A 17421-nucleotide genomic window follows, 5' to 3' on the forward strand; every position below is an offset into this window, starting at 1 on the left:
TGTAAATCAGGAAGTGATTAAATTTTTTAAAAAATCTGTTGAGTTACCTGGGCTATTCAGGGAAGACTTTGACAGGGACTGAGTATATTTTTGGCCAATGTTAGGGAAGGAGTTGTTAACATGTGGGAGCCTAGTTAGGGATGTGGGGAGGTAGCCAAGCTAATTGGTGCCATCTCCTGGTTGCATGCTTCCATTGCAAGTACTTTTTTAATAGAGGTCTGGTTCCTTGATGAACCAGAGTTGGAAGTGGATTTAAGGGAAGGCATTTTCTAAAGAAGATGGGGGAACAGGGTTGGGCTTCCGAATGCCTCGTACAGTGAGGAACCAACCCTTCCCCGCCAGCATTTTAGCTCTAATGTGAGGGGTGAGCAGTGGGCTAACAATGGGCTGGGATCAGGTTTGGAGTGGGGTCTGAAGACACTTTTCCACCAGGTAGAACAGATTTAGGGAGGAAGGTGACATGCATAGGATTAGTTATTACTGGATAATTCCCAGATGAGTCAATAAAATTGCTGCCTAGTTAAATCACATTCCTTGTGTCATGTCTGTCTTGCTATGTGTCCAAGACAAATACATTTTACTAGTTTCACAGTGCACTTTTTAGTGGACTTCTCTGATTCCACAATACTTAACTGAGTGGAAAAGACACCTGAAGCTCCAATGCTCGTTTGCAGTCACTGTTACCTTTTAATCAATTTGTTCTTTGATTTTAGATGATGACTATACCAGGGATGATCGTAGGGAGAAGCTATACCTACAGTTTTACCAGCAGATACAGAAAGAGTACGATAAAGAGAGACCTTCTGACTGTATCATTGTGGCCATCAGCAAGGAACAAACGTAGGTCTCTAATTTAAAAATTAGGTGTTTAAGGTTTCCAGTTAAGACTTTCAGTTAATGATACTTTTCTCTCAGAGCTGAGGACGTAGGTAATAATTGAATGTTAAGCCTACTTTTTCCTCTCTGAAGTTCCTTAACATAGTTCTATTTAGTCTTTTCTAAAGTATTTTAAATTGTTTTGCATCTCCTAAGCCACTGAGCATATGAAGTGTGCATGGGGTCACACGGAGGAACTTTTAAAAAGTGACTTCTAAAGCAAATTAACTCTGACTCAACTCTTAATTTTTTTCTTTACATTTTAGCATTTAATAGGAGAATCTTCTTAGAAACCATGAAATCTAATCAATATAAAATAATGTTAAAAGTAGGTTCAGATCCTACACTTCTCTTGAGTCACCTTGACAATTTTTAATACTTTACATATTTTCCTAACTTAAAATATGTTTTTCTCTGCGGCTGCCAAATGAAAGATCCACATAAACAAAAGGGAAACTGTCTATATACAAGGCACTATCAAATGTGCAAACTCAGATAGGTTTTATTCTCTAATCTTTTAGTCATGTTAAATGGTGCTTACAGCAAAAGAAATTTAAAAAAAAATTCTGAAAATTTTAAGTGTAACATCCTTTTAAACCTAAAGCAAACTTTCTAGTTTTTTTTTTTTCCTCTTAGGTAACTTGGTTTTCTTCCAGATTAATCCTTATGAGTAATGAAGTCTTCATAGCAAGACGTTACATTTTCTATTTAAAGCATTCAATGTCATTTTCTAACAAATACAAAGTAAAGGCTTGAAACATCATGAAATTACATATATGGCAAAACAAGAGAGTTAAATGAGGCAGAGTGCAAAGAACTTTCTTCTTGGTTATTATAGAACTATTAACTTTCATATCATAATTGTCCATCTCCTGGAGATGACCAGGATCAGCTTCGATATGGAGGCCTTGACAATCCATTGATACATTTATCATAGGATTTATTTGAGGGCAAGGAGGATTGGTGCAAGAAAGCTTAACTTTAGCATCCCAATATTTAGTTAATGTTCAATATCACCACTTAAATTCTGTTTGTTTCCTTTCTCTCTTGCCTCCTCCCCCATTTCCATAATGAAATGAATGTTTTATATTTAGTGTCCAATACAAAATTAATTACCAATATGCTATTTTAAAATGGGTTAACTACATGGATACTTGTAGATAATAAACCATACTTTTTAGAATCTTACACAACTTCTAGTAAGGGAATCAACAAACTCATCAGTCTAAAGCAGTACTGATATTGCTGCTCTCCTTCGAATGCTGAATTCTGGTGCTGTAAATTCTATACCTGAATCCCCTTTCTTTCCTCCCTCCATCTGACATATTAGTCTTTTGTTATTCAGATGTTACTTGGATTACACTAGAGATTTTGCTAATCTCTTAATTCGTGGCACCATCTGAAAGATGTTATGGTGGGTGATCACTTCAAATGCAGTTGGCAAATCTTCTGTCAGTACCCAGGATAGCACGATGTCAGGGGTCAGTGCTCTATGAAATGTCTGTTCTGTATTCAGTAGTAGAGAGACTTGCAATCATGGTGAAAACACTGCCATTGCTATAGCTTTGTCTGAAGGAACAACTGAGCCTGGTTGATTGAGTCGCCTGAAGTGCAGTGATCATACTCAATTCTCTAAGCAGTGTGTAAAAATAGATTTCTAAAGTTGATACAGTTAGAAATAATTGTGTGTAAAGTTGACATCTTGATCTCCATTTTCCTTCGCTGACTTTCACATCAAATATACTTAATTTACGTGTTAAAGCAGCATCTTCCTAACTGCCAAAACAGTAAGTACCATGCGGTACACAAAGTTATCTGTATTTCTGTCTTGTGTATATAATAATATAGTTATTGGCTGTTAGCTAACAGTTCTGATAAGGAAGCTGAAATGAACAGGGCTTGCTTTTCCCTATCTATATTGATTCTCTAGTGTTGATACTAACAAACTTTCAACTGTAAAATAAGCAGATAAGACTCAGAAGTTACATAGGGAGCAGTGTACATGTAGTATGATGTGTGCTATACATTTGCTGAGCATAAATACCCTTTAAACCTAATTCTCAGTGCCCTTTCTTTATCTTTACACATTTATTTTTAAAAAGCCAACTAGTTAATGTAACTAAAAAGCTTACACTAATGCTAGTCATAACAGTTTATACTGTTGTGGAAAGAGAAAAGAAGTCAAGTTTTAATTGAATACATTTAATTGACTGTATCAGTGATGATACATAGATGATGAATTAGAATAAATAAAATGCTAAATATAAATAGTTTCAATCATTAATGTATTAATATATATCCATACTTTCCAAAAATAGCACTTAATACATGCTCAACACAGGGATCCTCAATAAAAAATTCCCGTATATGCAGGGATCAGATTTCCAAACAGTTGAACCTTAAGACAAATATTTTCTAAAATAGTTGGTACAGTATATGGTTTTTTTAAAAAAATCTCCATTCTGTCATCTAAAAGAGCTCGTCTGATTTAAGGAACATGCCATTTGTGGAAAGAAAATTGTTTCTTACACTTCACATAACTAGAATTGTTACCTGTAACTTAGAGCATACAAAACATGAACTACAGCATGGCAACAACTAACAGTGACACAGACTTTTATTTGTAAAATAACCAGCCTCTTTTTTTTCTTTAAGGGAATATGCAACAGTCATAGGCCATCGGTTGCAGGATCATGGCCTTGTGGTGGAAATGATATACCTTACATCTGAGTTGGGTCTCACACGCGCCCTCCAAGAAGTTAAAAATGATGGTTCCCCATTTTGTATTCTTGTTGAACAGTCAAATGTAGCACTTTCCTCTTGCACCGTAATCATGCTTCATGAGTCTATCAAAAGTAAGTTTAGCTTCATGTAGAAATGTCACTTAAAATAGTCCCCATTCAAAACTGCAATTTAATTTTCTTTGAACATGTTAAAATATTAAATACTGACATATTACACCTCTTGGTAACACAACCTGACCTAGTTAAGATGTGACAATTTGTAAATACTTCATTGAATTAATTTCCAGTAATTCACAAAACACAAATCCATCTGCCCTGAATTTCTGTTTCCTAAATGGCATGAAATAGTCATCAAAAGCTGTCAAGCATAGTAAGTAATAGTAGGGCATTATATATAAATAACATGATTACAGTTCACATTCTTATCTTACTGCTACATAGATGGATCAAATTAAAATCCATCTATTTTAAGTCTTCAGTTTTCTAAACTTTAACCTCAGATTTCCCATCTTTCACCTTAACAAGAATGTAGCTGTTCTAGTCATTATTAAAAAGGCACTTTCTTTTTAAATGAAAAATACCTAACTGTCCTGTTCTCCCATTCAGGTAAAATATGTTCCGAATTTAAGAAAAAAGTCTATGCTAATCCTACTTTTCCTCTTATTTCAATCAGATGTGTGCATAACTGTTCAAATGTGAAACCAGGAATCTTTTTAGCCCAAACTTAAATTAAGATGACAAGTGACCTGTATCTTTTAATTGGGGAAACTTTTAAAATGTAACTTATAGTTAAGTAACATTGCACATAGCTGGGCTGAATCAGACTAACTTTTGTAATTACAGGGTAACCCTGTTAATACTGAAACAGAAACCTTTTAAATTTTATTCAGTTGAATTAAACACAGACTTAACAGCTCTGTTTTTTGTCTTTTTGTAAATGTGTCAAGTAGATGGGAACACAAGACTGATAAAGCAAGCTATCTCTCTTCTCTGTAGTACACCGTAATATGCCCATGGAGGATGCATTGGCTCTGGTAGTTAAAGCATTTGGGAAAATTTTTGCTGAGCGTGAGCAGCAGGAGCGTGCCGAAATTTCACACAAAGCAGCTGATCTGGCGGATGACTACCTAGAACGGGAGCTCTGTGGGAGTTACAGTGTGCCTCTAGGCATTAGACATCTCCTCTTTCTGTTAAGTGAGGGAAAATATTTATATCGTGAGGAGTTGAACTCAATAAGTGACTACCTGAAGACCAGGAAAGATGAGCTTGAAGGTATTCATGCTTTTTTCCCCAAAACACAACTGTAAACATTTTTTTAAATCAACCTGAGTTACAAAACCAGCTTTCAGGTACATTACACATAAATAGTCTACAAATATAAATGATAAAGGTCAAAAGTCCACATGTAAATGTCAATGTATATTAAAGCACATGTATATCTATCCTAAAATCAGATACATATTCCCCGTAGAAATGGTCACACATCAAACACTTCATCTTTATCTCCAAGCCCCCAGTGGCAATCACTCTCCCATGAGATTCACTGTTACAAGTACATTTTTGTAGCTCTTCTGTTAACACTGACACGCATTTAAGTTTTGATCATAGATACACATATAAAAGCACTCTAAATTAAAGTCACTTAGAAGGAACCATTATGCAGAATTTCACATCTGGTTTAATAAAAATCATTAATTCAACCATTTTATATATATATATATATATATATATATATATATATTTTTTTTTTCAAAGTATTCAAGAGAAATTCAGCAGAACAACTTAAACAGATAAAACAAACCAACAAACTTGCATAAGTTGCAGAATACGTGTATTTTGGAAAGATATTCTGGTGTTCTCTTGATCCCTAGGAGCAGCCTACAGAAACTTCTTGAACCTCTAGGTTAAGGGGTTAATAATTAGAAGTAATCTATCATTGTAGGTCACGCAGTCTTTGTAATGATGTACTCTTAAGCGTTACTTACTTTGTTGTTGGTGGTTGTTCTGTTAAACTAGCCCTTGTTGAACAAACTGATCCTTCAACTGAAGTTGAAGACACACTGTATCAAGCAAACGTGATGCCAAGTACAAGCACTGCCACCCATACCTTAAGTAAACCTCCACCCCTTCTGCCGACACCCAGCAGGAATGTTCTTTTAGGCCAGTCACCCCTTCCTCCAGGTAAACCTGCATTGTTGGGTGATAGGCCATCGGGAGCTCTTCTTCCAACACCAGGTTAGTAACAATTTAACTTCCTCCTATGTCAAATTTTATATTTAAAACTATTTTACTACCTTGATTTTTTTCATGACTGATTTGATCATTCGCTTTAATAGATTTGCTCACAAAAATGTAATAGAAATATTATAATCAGAGTTACAGGAAGTATAATCAAGTGAGGGGATGTGGATCCCCAAAATATCAGTCATTTGTAAATATTTAGAGTGGTGGTTCAATAATAGCGTAGCCAATTAGTTTATTTTATCATCCATGTATCGTGTTTTGTTTTGATGCTCAATTCTTGTGCTATTTCATATATAATCAGTGCATGCTAAATAGATTTAAATCATTGGATTATGGAAGTATAAGACTGACAAGTATTTAGGAGTGATGAGTGTGTATTGGGTATATAAGTAAGGCATGGCTGGAATGAAAGGCCTTCAGGCTGAGGCTTGTAAGATTTTAGCTGCACCATATTAGGCCATAGGCTTAAGACATGAGTGGCTGACCTAGGAAAAACCCTATGCCAGTAAGGTCACAAGATTACTGCAAAAGATGTGCCACTAGGTCAGGGGTGGGCAATCTTTTTGGCCCAAGGGCCACATCGGGGTTGTGAAACTGTATGGAGGGCCGGGTAGGGAAGGCTGTGCCTCCCCAAACAGCCTGGCCCCCGCCTCCTCCCATTTTCTGCCTCCTGACTGCCCCCCTCAGAGCCCCGAACCCATCCAACCCCCCCCGCTCCCTGTCCCCTGACTGCCCCCTCCCGGGACCCCCCATCCCCCCAACCCCCACCCCCGACAGGCCCCCTGGGACTCCCACGCCCTATCCAACCCCCACCCCCTTACCATGCCGCTCAGAGAGGCAGAACTGGCTTATTAGAAAGCCTGGGAGGTGGGTGGGCGCAAGCCGTGCTGCCCGGCAGGAGTGGCGCACCAGAGTGCTCCCTGCGCGGCGGCATGGCTGCAGGGGAGGGGGAACAGCAGGGGAGGGGCCGGGGGCTAGCCTCCTGGGCCAGGAGCTTAGGGGTCGGGCAGGACGGTCCCACGGGCCATAGTTTGCCCACTTCTGCACTAGGTGATGTTACAGAAAACTGGAATAGACTGCAATGTATTGTCCATGACCACGAGACACCCGACTGAAACATCATGGAATGTCATGTCCTGACCACAGGTTACATGTTGTGTGTAGATGCTAATGAGAATAAGATGAACTAAGAAATAACCTATGAAAAATAAGCCATCCAGTATTCATGGGGTGTGGAAGTACAGATAAGGGAAAAGAGGGTTGAAATGCTCATGCATATGCATAGAGTGTTATGTGTGGTCAGAACAACAATATAAAAGATATTTCCTAGTTGGGTAAAAGTGGGAAGATCCAGCAGGAACCATCCCTCTGTCGATGATCATCTGTTGAGAGGTCCATTGGACTCTAGAATATCTGAGGATGTGAATATGACTCCAGTCTTAGTCATTGCATGGGTTTTGTAGGATTTATATATGCATGGGTAATTATAGCTTCACTTATTGGTTTAATAAAACTTGTAGTACAGATAAAACTTTGTACTTGTGATTGTGTCTGTGGTCACTATCCATGGTCGTCTTGTGTTCCTGGATTCTCCAAATTGGAGAAAAGCATCAGAGGTGATTTTCACTTTGAGCTTGATACTGTAGCAACAGAAGCTGAACCCATGGGAGTTTATATTGAATTTAGTAATTTTGTATTAAATTAAAAAAAAAAAAAAGTTGGATAACTTTAGCTATACTGACAGATTTCAGAGTAGCAACTGTTACTCTGTAGCCTCAAAAAGAACAGGAGTACTTGTGGCACCTTAGCAACTAACAAATTTATTAGAGCATAAGCTTGCGTTGGCTACAGCCCACTTCATCGGATGCATAGAATGGAACACGTAGGTAGATACGCACGCACGCACGTACGTACGTACGTACGTTGGAAGTTACCATACAAACTGTGAGAGGCTAATTAGTTAAGATGAGCTATTATCAGCAGGAGAAAAAAAACTTTTGTAGTGATAATCAAGTTGGCCCATTTAGACAGTTGACAAGAAGGTGTAAGGATACTTAACTTAAGGAAGTAGATTCAACATGTGTAATGACCCATCCACTCCCAGTCTCTATTCAAACCCAAGTTAATGGTATCTAGTATGCATATTAATTCAGGCTCAGTGGAGTCTGTTTTTGAAGCTTTTCTGTTGCAAAATTGCCACCCTTAAATCTTTTACTGAGTGGGCAGAGAGGCTGAAGTGTTCTTTTACCGGTTTTTGAATGTTATGATTCCTAATGTCAGATTTGTCCATTTATTCTTTTGCATAGAGACTGTCCGGTTTGGCCAGTGTACATGGCAGAAGGGCATTGCTGGCACACAATGGCATATATCACATTGGTAGATGTGTAGGTGAACAAGCCCCTGATGGCGTGGCTCATGTGATTAGGTCTTATGATGGTGTCACTTGAATAAATATGTGGACAGAGTTGGCATTGGGCTTTGTTGCAAGGATAGGTTCCTGGGTTAGTGTTTTTGTTGCGTGGTGTGTGGTTGCTGGTGAGTATTTGCTTCAGGTTGGGGGGGCTGTCTGTAAGCGAGGACTGGTCTGTCTCCCAAGATCTGTGAGAGTGATCTGCTTCTCCCCCCTCCCTCCCTCCCAGGCTTGCCACGCCAAACAGCTGATTCGCGGCAAGCCTTGGAGGAAGAAAGGGACGGGGGAGAAGCGGCAGCATGCTCAGGGGAGGAGGCAGAGCGGAGGTGAGCTGGCGAGGGGAGCTGCCGGTGAGTGCTCTGCACCCACCAATATTTCTCCCTGGGTGCTTCAGCCCCAGAGTCGGTGCCTATGGCGGCAGCGTGTCTGGCTCCGACACACTTCTCTGAGCGGCATGTTAAGGGGGCCGGGGCCAGGGCCGGGGGGTTGGATAAGGGGCAGAGGGTCTTGGGGGGCGGTCAGGGGACACGGAGCAGGAGGGGTTGGATGGGTCGGGGGTTCTGAGGGGTCAGTCGGGGGGCGGTAAGTAGGTGGGGGTTGGATAGGAGCGGGGCCAGGCTGTTTAGGAAGACACAGCCTTCCCTACCTGGACCTCCATAGCAAGTTCAATATAACACGGTTTCACCTATAACGTGGTAGGATTTTTTTTTGGCTCCTGAGGACCTCGTTATATCAGGGTAGAGGTGTACTAGACACAGATTTGCATCACAACTGATGTCCTGCTGTGCTGTCTTAAATTAGTCGTTATTGGGTCTGCCTCGGGTCTTTTGTCAAATATATTTGACATGAATTGTAACATAGTAATTTAGTCCTGTTTTACTTACTGTCTTTATCAATCTTCCTTTACTAACTAGCTCACTTTATTAATTTAATCTGTGTCAGTCTGTCTTGTAGTGTAAACATGTTTACAGGTCACCACTAATGCAGCGGAAAACTGTACTTTGTGGTAGAGATGTAAAACTTTCCAATATGCATGCCTGCATGTGGGTGTAGTGTTAAATAGCTTGGAAGGATTTTACTTCTGTAGTGTTAGATCTTTTATAAAGTAAAGCTCTTACGGGCATCGGTTGAAGACTTAGCAAAATCTGAATGATGCTAGTAGAGTCGGAAATTCTACTTTTTATAGAAACTGCAGGCAGTGGAGCAGCATTTACAAGTTGAATGTTTTCAGATATTGTTATAATTAAAATCAATGTTCGTTTAAATATTAATGTGAGTATCCTGCTCAAACAAATGAAATGTTCTTTTTATTAAAAATAACATCACCCTAATTTCCAAACAGGGATGTCCGGTGCAAAGGGTAAACCTCCACCTCTTCTAGCAGCACCTGCTAAAAGACCTGGTCTTCTAGGATATTCACCCCATCAGCCTGCAAAACGACCACTACTTGGAGAGAAACCTGGACTTTTGCCAACACCAGGTGAGGATGGGAAAGCTTTGTAGATTCTTAGCATATGTAATATTTTGAGACTAGCTACTTTGCTGTCTGTCTGAATATCTATTTAATATCTACTGTAGTATATGCAACACTTGTCGCTAAAAACTTTCTGATGCTAGCCAGCCAGATTTCTCTCCTAACTAAAAAGCTTTGAAATTTCAAATGAAAAAATGCAATAATCTTCCTTAAAAAAGGCTAATCTGCTAACGAAGGATATGTTTGCTTTATGCATAATGAATGCATCCAATGAAGTGAGCTGTAGCTCACGAAAGCTTACACTCAAATTTGTTAGTCTTTAAGGTGCCACAAGTCCTCCTTTTCTTTTTGCAATTAGTGTGAAAGCAACACATAGAATCAGAAAACCCTTGTATTAATTACACTGTCTCCAAGTAACCAGGATGTTTTAATACAAAAACGTTTCTATTTGTTTATGTACTATACTCTATGCAAAATGCTAAGTGGAGCACAGGATGAAGTCCAAGAGGTGAATATTGCTGAACCACTTGGTAATAGTGACGATAACATAAAAAATGTTGACATCTGGGGGATGAGAGGGGAACATCGCAGCAGCCTACCACAGTAGGATTTAATTTCAGAAAGGGGAGCTACACAAAAATGAAGAGGTTAGATAAACACAAATTAAAAGGTATAGTGCCAAAAGTGAAAACTCTGTAAGCTGCATGGAAACTTTTTAAAGACCCCATAATAGAGGCTCAATTTAAATGTGTACCCCAAATTAAAAAAACATAGTAAGACCAAAAAAATGCCACTGTAGGTAAACAACAAAGTAACAAAAGCAGTTAGAGGCAAAAAGGCATCCTTTAAAAAGTGGAGGTTAAATCATACTGAGGAAAATAGAAAGGAGCATAAACTCTGGCAAGTGAAGTGTAAAAAATATAATTAGGAAGGCCAAAAAAGAATTTTGAAGAACAGCTAGCCAAAGACTCAAAAAGTAACAGCTAGTGGGGCCATTGGACAATCAAGATGCTAAAGGAGAACTCAAAGAAGATAAGACCATTGCCGAGAAACTAAATTAATTCTTCATGGCTGAGGATGTGAGGGAGATTCCCACACTTGAGCTATTCTTTTCAGATGGGAATTGTCCCAGATTGAGGGGTCATTAGAGGAGGTTTTGGAACAAATTGATAAATTACCATCTGATCCTAGTGACTTATTGTTTGTTCACCCAAGAGTTCTGAAGGAACTCAGTAGTTCTGCAATTTCACATTTAACTGTGGTATGTAACCTATCATTTAAATCAGCTTCTATACCAGATGACTGGAGGATAGCTAGTGTGATGCCAATTTTGAAAAAAAGGCTCCAGAGGCAATCCTGGCAATTACAGGCCGGTAAGCCTAACTTCAGTACTGAGAAAATTGGTTGAATCTAGTTAAGAACAGAATTATTAGATGCATAGATAGAAAAGGAGTACTTGTAGCACCTTAGAGACTAACTAATTTATTTGAGCATAAGCTTTTGTGAGCTACAGCTCACTTCATCGGATGCATTCCTTTTCATGAAGTTGATAGATTTCCTTTCCATACGGCTAAAGTCAGTGCCTTGCATAATGACAGGTTTCAGAGTAGCAGCCGTGTTAGTCTGTATTCGCAAAAAGAAAAGGAGGACTTGTGGCACCTTGGAGACTAACACATTTATTTGAGCATGTAGCTCACGAAAGCTTATGCTCAGATAAATTTGTTCGTCTCTAAGGTGCCACACAAGTACTCCTTTTCTTTTTGCGAGTACAGACTAACACGGCTGCTACTCTGAAACCTGTAGATACATAGACGAACACCATTTGTTGGGCAGAGTCAACATCATTTTTGTAAAGGGAAATCATGCCTCAGCAATCTACTAGAATTCTTTGGGGGGGGTCAACAAGCGTGTGGACAAGGGCAATCCAGTGGATATAGTGTACTTTGATTTTCAGGAAGCCTTTGACAAGGTCCCTCACCAAAGGCTCTTAAGCAAAGTAAGCTGTCATGGGATAAGAGGGAAGGTCCTCCCATGGATTGGTAACTGGTTAAAAGATAGGAAACAAAGGGTAAGAATAAATGGTCCGCTCTCAGAATGGAGAGAGGTAAATAGCAGTTTCCCTCGAGCTCTATACTGGGACCAGTATTGTTCAACATATTCATAAATGATCTGGAAAAGGGAGTGAACAGTGAGGTGGCAAAATTTGCAGATGATAGAAAACTACTCAAAATAGGTAAGTCCAAAGCAGACCGCAAAGAGTTACAAAGGGATCTCACAAAACAGAGTGACTGGGCAACAAAGTGGTAGATGAAATTCAGTGCTAATAAATGCAAAGTAATCCACATAGGAAAACATAATCCTAACTACACATTAGGGCTGTCGATTAATTGCAGTTAACTCACGCGATTAACTCAAAAAAGTTAATTGCGATTAAAAATATTAATTGTGATTAATTGCACTGTTAAACAATAGAATACCAACTGAAGTTTATTAAATATTTTTGCATGTTTTTCTACACTTTCAAATATATTGATTTCTGTTGCAACACAGAATACGAAGTATACAGTGCTCACTTTATATTTTTTTATTACAAATATTTGCACTGTAAAAATGATGAAAAAGAAATAGTATTTTTAATTCATCTCATGCAAGTACTGTAGTGCAATCTCTTGAGCGTGAGTGTAACTTACAAATGTAGATTTTTGTTTTTGTTTTTTGTTACATAACTGCAGTCAGTAACAAAACCATGTAAAACTTTAGAGCCTACAAGTCCACTCAGTCCTACTTCTTGTTCAGCCAATTGCTAAGATAAACAAGTTTGGCTACATTTACTGGAGATAATGCTGCCTGCTTCTTATTTACAGTGTCACCTGGAGGTGAGAACAGGCGTTCACATGGCACTTTTGTAGCCAGCATTGCAAGGTATTTGTGTGCCAGTTATGCTAAACATTTGTATGCTCCTTCGTGCTTTGGCCACCATTCCAGAGGACATGCTTCCGTGCTGATGATACTCATTACAAATTTAATTAACACATTTTTTTGACTGAACTCTTTGGGGGAGAATTGTATGTCTCCTGTTTTACCAAGATTCTGCCATATATTTCATGTTATAGCAGTCTTGGATGATGACCCAGCACAGTTCGTTTTAAGAACACTTTCATAGCGGATTTGACAAAACGCAAAGAAGGTACCCATTTGAGATTTCTAAAAATAGCTACAGCACTCGACCCAAGGTTTAAGAATCTGAAGTGCCTTCCAGAAATCTGATCGGGATGAGATGTGGAGCATGCTTTCAGAAGTCTTAAAAGAGAAACACTCAGATGCGGAAACTACAGACCCCGAATTACCAAACAAGAAAATCAACCTTCTGCTGTTGGCATCTGACTCAGATGATGAAAATGAACATGCATCGGTCCGCTCTGCTTTGGATGGTTATCGAGCAGAACCCATCATCAGCATGGATGCATGTCCCCTGGAATGGCGGTTGAAGCATGAAGGGACATATGAATCTTTAGTGCATTTGGCACGTAAATATCTTGCAACGCCGGCAACAGTGCCACGCGAACACCTGTTCTCATTTTCAGGTGACATTGTAAACAAGAAGCAGGTAGCATTATCACCTGCAAATTGTAACCAAACTTGTTTGTCTGAGCGATTGGCTGAAGTAGGACTGAGTGGATTTTGTTTTATTTTTGAATGCAGTTATTCTTTTGTACATAATTCTACATTTGTAAGTTCAACTTTCATGATAGAGATTGCACTACAGTACTTGCATTCGGTGAATTGAAAAATACTATCTTTTTTTACAGTGCAAATATTTGTAATCAAAAATAAATATCAAGCGAGCACTGTACACGTTGTATTCTGTGTTGTAACTGAAATCAATATATTTGAAAATGTAGAGAACACCCAAAAATATTTAAATAAATGGAATTCTATTATTGTTTAACAGCGCGATTAATCACAACTAATTTTTTTAGTTGACAGCCCTTCTATACATATAAAATTAGCTCTTACCACTAAAGAAAGAGATATTGGAGTCATTGTGGATAGTTTTTTGAAAACATCCACTCAATGTGCAGCCGTAGTTAAAGAAGCTAACAGAACGTTCGGAGTCATTAGGAAAGGATAGCTAGTAAGGCAGAAAATACAATATTGCCTCTATAAATCCATGGTATGCCCACATCTTGAATACTGTGTGCAGATCTGGTCGCCCCATCTCAAAAAAGATATATTGGAATTGGGAAAAGGTACAGAAAAGGGCAACAAAAATGATTAGGGGTATGGAACAGCTTCCATATGAGGAGAGATTAATAAGAGGGGGACTGTTCAGCTTGAAAAAGAGATGACCAAGGGGGGATATAATAGAGGTCTATAAAATCATGACTGGTGTGGAGGAAGTAAATAACACAAGAACTAGGGGTCACTAAATGAAATGAGTAGGCAGCAGGTTTAAAACAAACAAAAGGAAGTATTTCTTCACACAACGCACCGTCAACCTGTGGAACACCTTGCCAGAGGATGTTGTGAAGGCCAAGACTATAACAGAGTTCAAATAAGAACTAAATAAATTCATGGAGGATAGGTCCATCAAAGGCTATTGGCCAGGATGGACGGGGATGGTGTCCCAAGCCTCTGTTTGCCAGAAGCTGGGAAACATTTAAGTTGAGCCTCTACTGTGGTGTCTTTAAAACGTTTCCGTGCAGCTTGCAGGGATTTCACTTATGGCACTACTTTTAATTTCTGTTTAACTAACTTCCTCATTTTTGTCTAATTCTCCTTTTTGAAATTAAATGCTACTGTGTTGGGATGCTGTGGTGTTTTCCAGACTACAAGAACATTAAATTTCTTTGTTATGGTCACTATTACCAAGTGGTTCAGCTATGTTCAACTCTTGGACCAGGTCCTGTGCCCCACTTAGGACTAAATCAAAAATTGCTGCTTCTCTTGTGGGTTCCAGGACTAGCTGCTTCAAGAAGCAGTCTTTTAGGTGTTAAGAAACTTTATCTCTGCATCAAGAAAAGGAGTACTTGTGGCACCTTAGAGACTAACCAATTTATTTGAGCATGAGCTTTCATGAGCTACAGCTCACTTCATCGGATGCATACCGTGGAAACTGCAGTAGACATTATATACACACAGAGACCATGAAACAATAGCCCCTCCCACCCCACTGTCCTGCTGATAATAGCTTATCTAAAGTGATCATCAAGTTGGGCCATTTCCAGCACAAATCCAGGTTTTCTCACCCTCCGCCCCCCCCCCCCCCCACACACAAACTCACTCTCCTGCTGGTAATAGCCCATCAAAAGTGACCACACTCTTCACAATGTGTATGATAATCAAGGTGGGCTATTTCCTGCACAAATCCAGGTTCTCTCACCCCCTCCCAAAAACCACACACACAAACTCACTATCCTGCTGGTAATAGCTCATCCAAAGTGACCACTCTCCCTACAATGTGCATGATAATCAAGGTGGGCCATTTCCAGCATAAATCCAGGTTTTCTCACCCCACCACCCCCCATACACACACAAACTCACTCTCCTGCTGGTAATAGCTTATCCAAAGGGACCACTCTCCCTACAATGTGCATGGTAATCAAGGTGGGTCATTTCCAGCACAGATGCAGGCTTGCTCACCCCCCTCCCGCCCCCCCGGGAACACACACACACACACACACATAAACTCACTCTCCTGCTGGCAATAGCTCATCCAAACTGACCACTCTCCAAGTTTAAATCCAAGTTTAACCAGAACGTCGAGGGGGAGGAAAAAGCAAGGGGAAATAGGCTGCCTTGCATAATGACTTAGCCACTCTCAGTCTCTATTTAAGCCTAAATTAATAGTATCCAATTTGCAAATGAATTCCAATTCAGCAGTTTCTCGCTGGAGTGTGGATTTGAAGTTTTTTTGTTGTAAGATAGTGACCTTCATGTCGGTGATTGCGTGACCAGAGCGATTGAAGTGTTCTCCGACTGGTTTATGAATGTTATAATTCTTGACATCTGATTTGTGTCCATTTATTCTTTTACGTAGAGACTGTCCAGTTTGACCAATGTAAATGGCAGAGGGGCATTGCTGGCACATGATGGCATATATCACATTGGTGGATGTGCAGGTGAACGAGCCTCTGATAGTGTGGCTGATGTGATTAGGCCCTGTGATGGTGTCCCCTGAATAGATATGTGGGCACAGTTGGCAACGGGCTTTGTTCCTGGGCTAGTGGTTCTGTTGTGTGGTATGTGGTTGCTGGTGAGTATTTGCTTCAGGTTGCGGGGCTGTCTATAGGCAAGGACTGGCCTGTCTCCCAAGATTTGTGAGAGTGTTGGGTCACCCTTCAGGATAGGTTGTAGATCCCTAATAATGCGTTGGAGGGGTTTTAGTTGGGGGCTGAAGGTGACGGCTAGTGGCATTCTGTTATTTTCTTTATTAGGCCTGTCCTGTAGTAGGTGACTTCTGGGAACTGTTGTGGCTCTATCAATCTGTTTCTTCACTTCCGCAGGTGGGTATTATAGTTGTAAGAAAGCTTGATAGAGATCTTGTAGGTGTTTGTCTCTGTCTGAGGGGTTGGAGCAAATGCGATTGTATCGCAGAGCTTGGCTGTAGACGATGGATCGTGTGGTGTGGTCAGGGTGTCACGGCTAACCTGGTGGCTGAACTTTGTGACTTTGTCCTTACCCATAACTATTTCACATTTGGGGAGAATGTATACCTTCAGATCAGCGGCACTGCTATGGGTACCCGCATGGCCCCACAGTATGCCAACATTTTTATGGCTGATTTAGAACAACGCTTCCTCAGCTCTCGTCCCCTAAAGCCCCTACTCTACTTGCGCTATATTGATGACATCTTCATCATCTTGACCCATGGAAAAGAAGCCCTTGAGGAATTCCACCATGATTTCAACAATTTCCATCCCACCATCAACCTCAGTCTGGTCCAGTCCACACAAGAGATCCACTTCCTGGACACTACAGTGCTAATAAACAATGGTCACATAAACACCACCCTATACCTGAAATCTACTGACCGCTATTCCTATCTACATGCCTCCAGCTTTCACCCTGACCACACCACACAATCCATCATCTACAGCCAAGCTCTGCGATACAGCCGCATTTGCTCAAACCCCTCAGACAGAGACAAACACCTACAAGATCTCTGTCAAGCTTTCTTACAACTACAATACCCACCTGTGGAAGTGAAGAAACAGATTGATAGAGCCAGAACAGTTCCCAGAAGTCACCTACTACAGGACAGGCCTAATAAAGAAAATAACAGAACGCCACTAGCCGTCACCTTCAGCCCCCAACTAAAACCCCTCCAACGCATTATTAGGGATCTACAACCTATCCTGAAGGATGACCCAACACTCTCACAAATCTTGGGAGACAGGCCAGTCCTTGCCTACAGACAGCCCCGCAACCTGAAGCAAATACTCACCAACAACCACATACCACACAACAGAACCACTAGCCCAGGAACAAAGCCCGTTGCCAACTGTGCCCACATATCTATTCAGGGGACACCATCACAGGGCCTAATCACATCAGCCACACTATCAGAGGCTCATTCACCTGCACATCCACCAATGTGATATATGCCATCATGTGCCAGCAATGCCCCTCTGCCATGTACATTGGTCAAACTGGACAGTCTCTATGTAAAA

At 40.2% G+C, this 17421-nt stretch overlaps 1 protein-coding gene across 12 annotated transcripts in view; it reads left to right on the forward strand.

Moving 5' to 3' along the window:
• Positions 1-17421, forward strand: part of LOC140896231 (nuclear receptor coactivator 5) — a 42890-nt gene that overhangs the window by 17940 nt on the left and 7529 nt on the right. For 10 of the 12 annotated variants that reach the window (XM_073307675.2, XM_073307681.2, XM_073307673.2 and 7 more), the window contains 5 exons: positions 714-840; positions 3532-3731; positions 4617-4892; positions 5637-5855; positions 9617-9754. In XM_073307675.2, the coding sequence (XP_073163776.1) occupies positions 714-840; positions 3532-3731; positions 4617-4892; positions 5637-5855; positions 9617-9754 (960 nt within the window). The remainder of the gene's footprint in view (positions 1-713; positions 841-3531; positions 3732-4616; positions 4893-5636; positions 5856-9616; positions 9755-17421) is intronic. The other 2 variants (XM_073307684.2, XM_073307685.2) reach the window with 2 other exon arrangements.

Source organism: Lepidochelys kempii, chromosome 12 (genome assembly GCF_965140285.1).
Source record: "Lepidochelys kempii isolate rLepKem1 chromosome 12, rLepKem1.hap1, whole genome shotgun sequence".
Classification (NCBI taxonomy): domain Eukaryota; kingdom Metazoa; phylum Chordata; order Testudines; family Cheloniidae; genus Lepidochelys; species Lepidochelys kempii.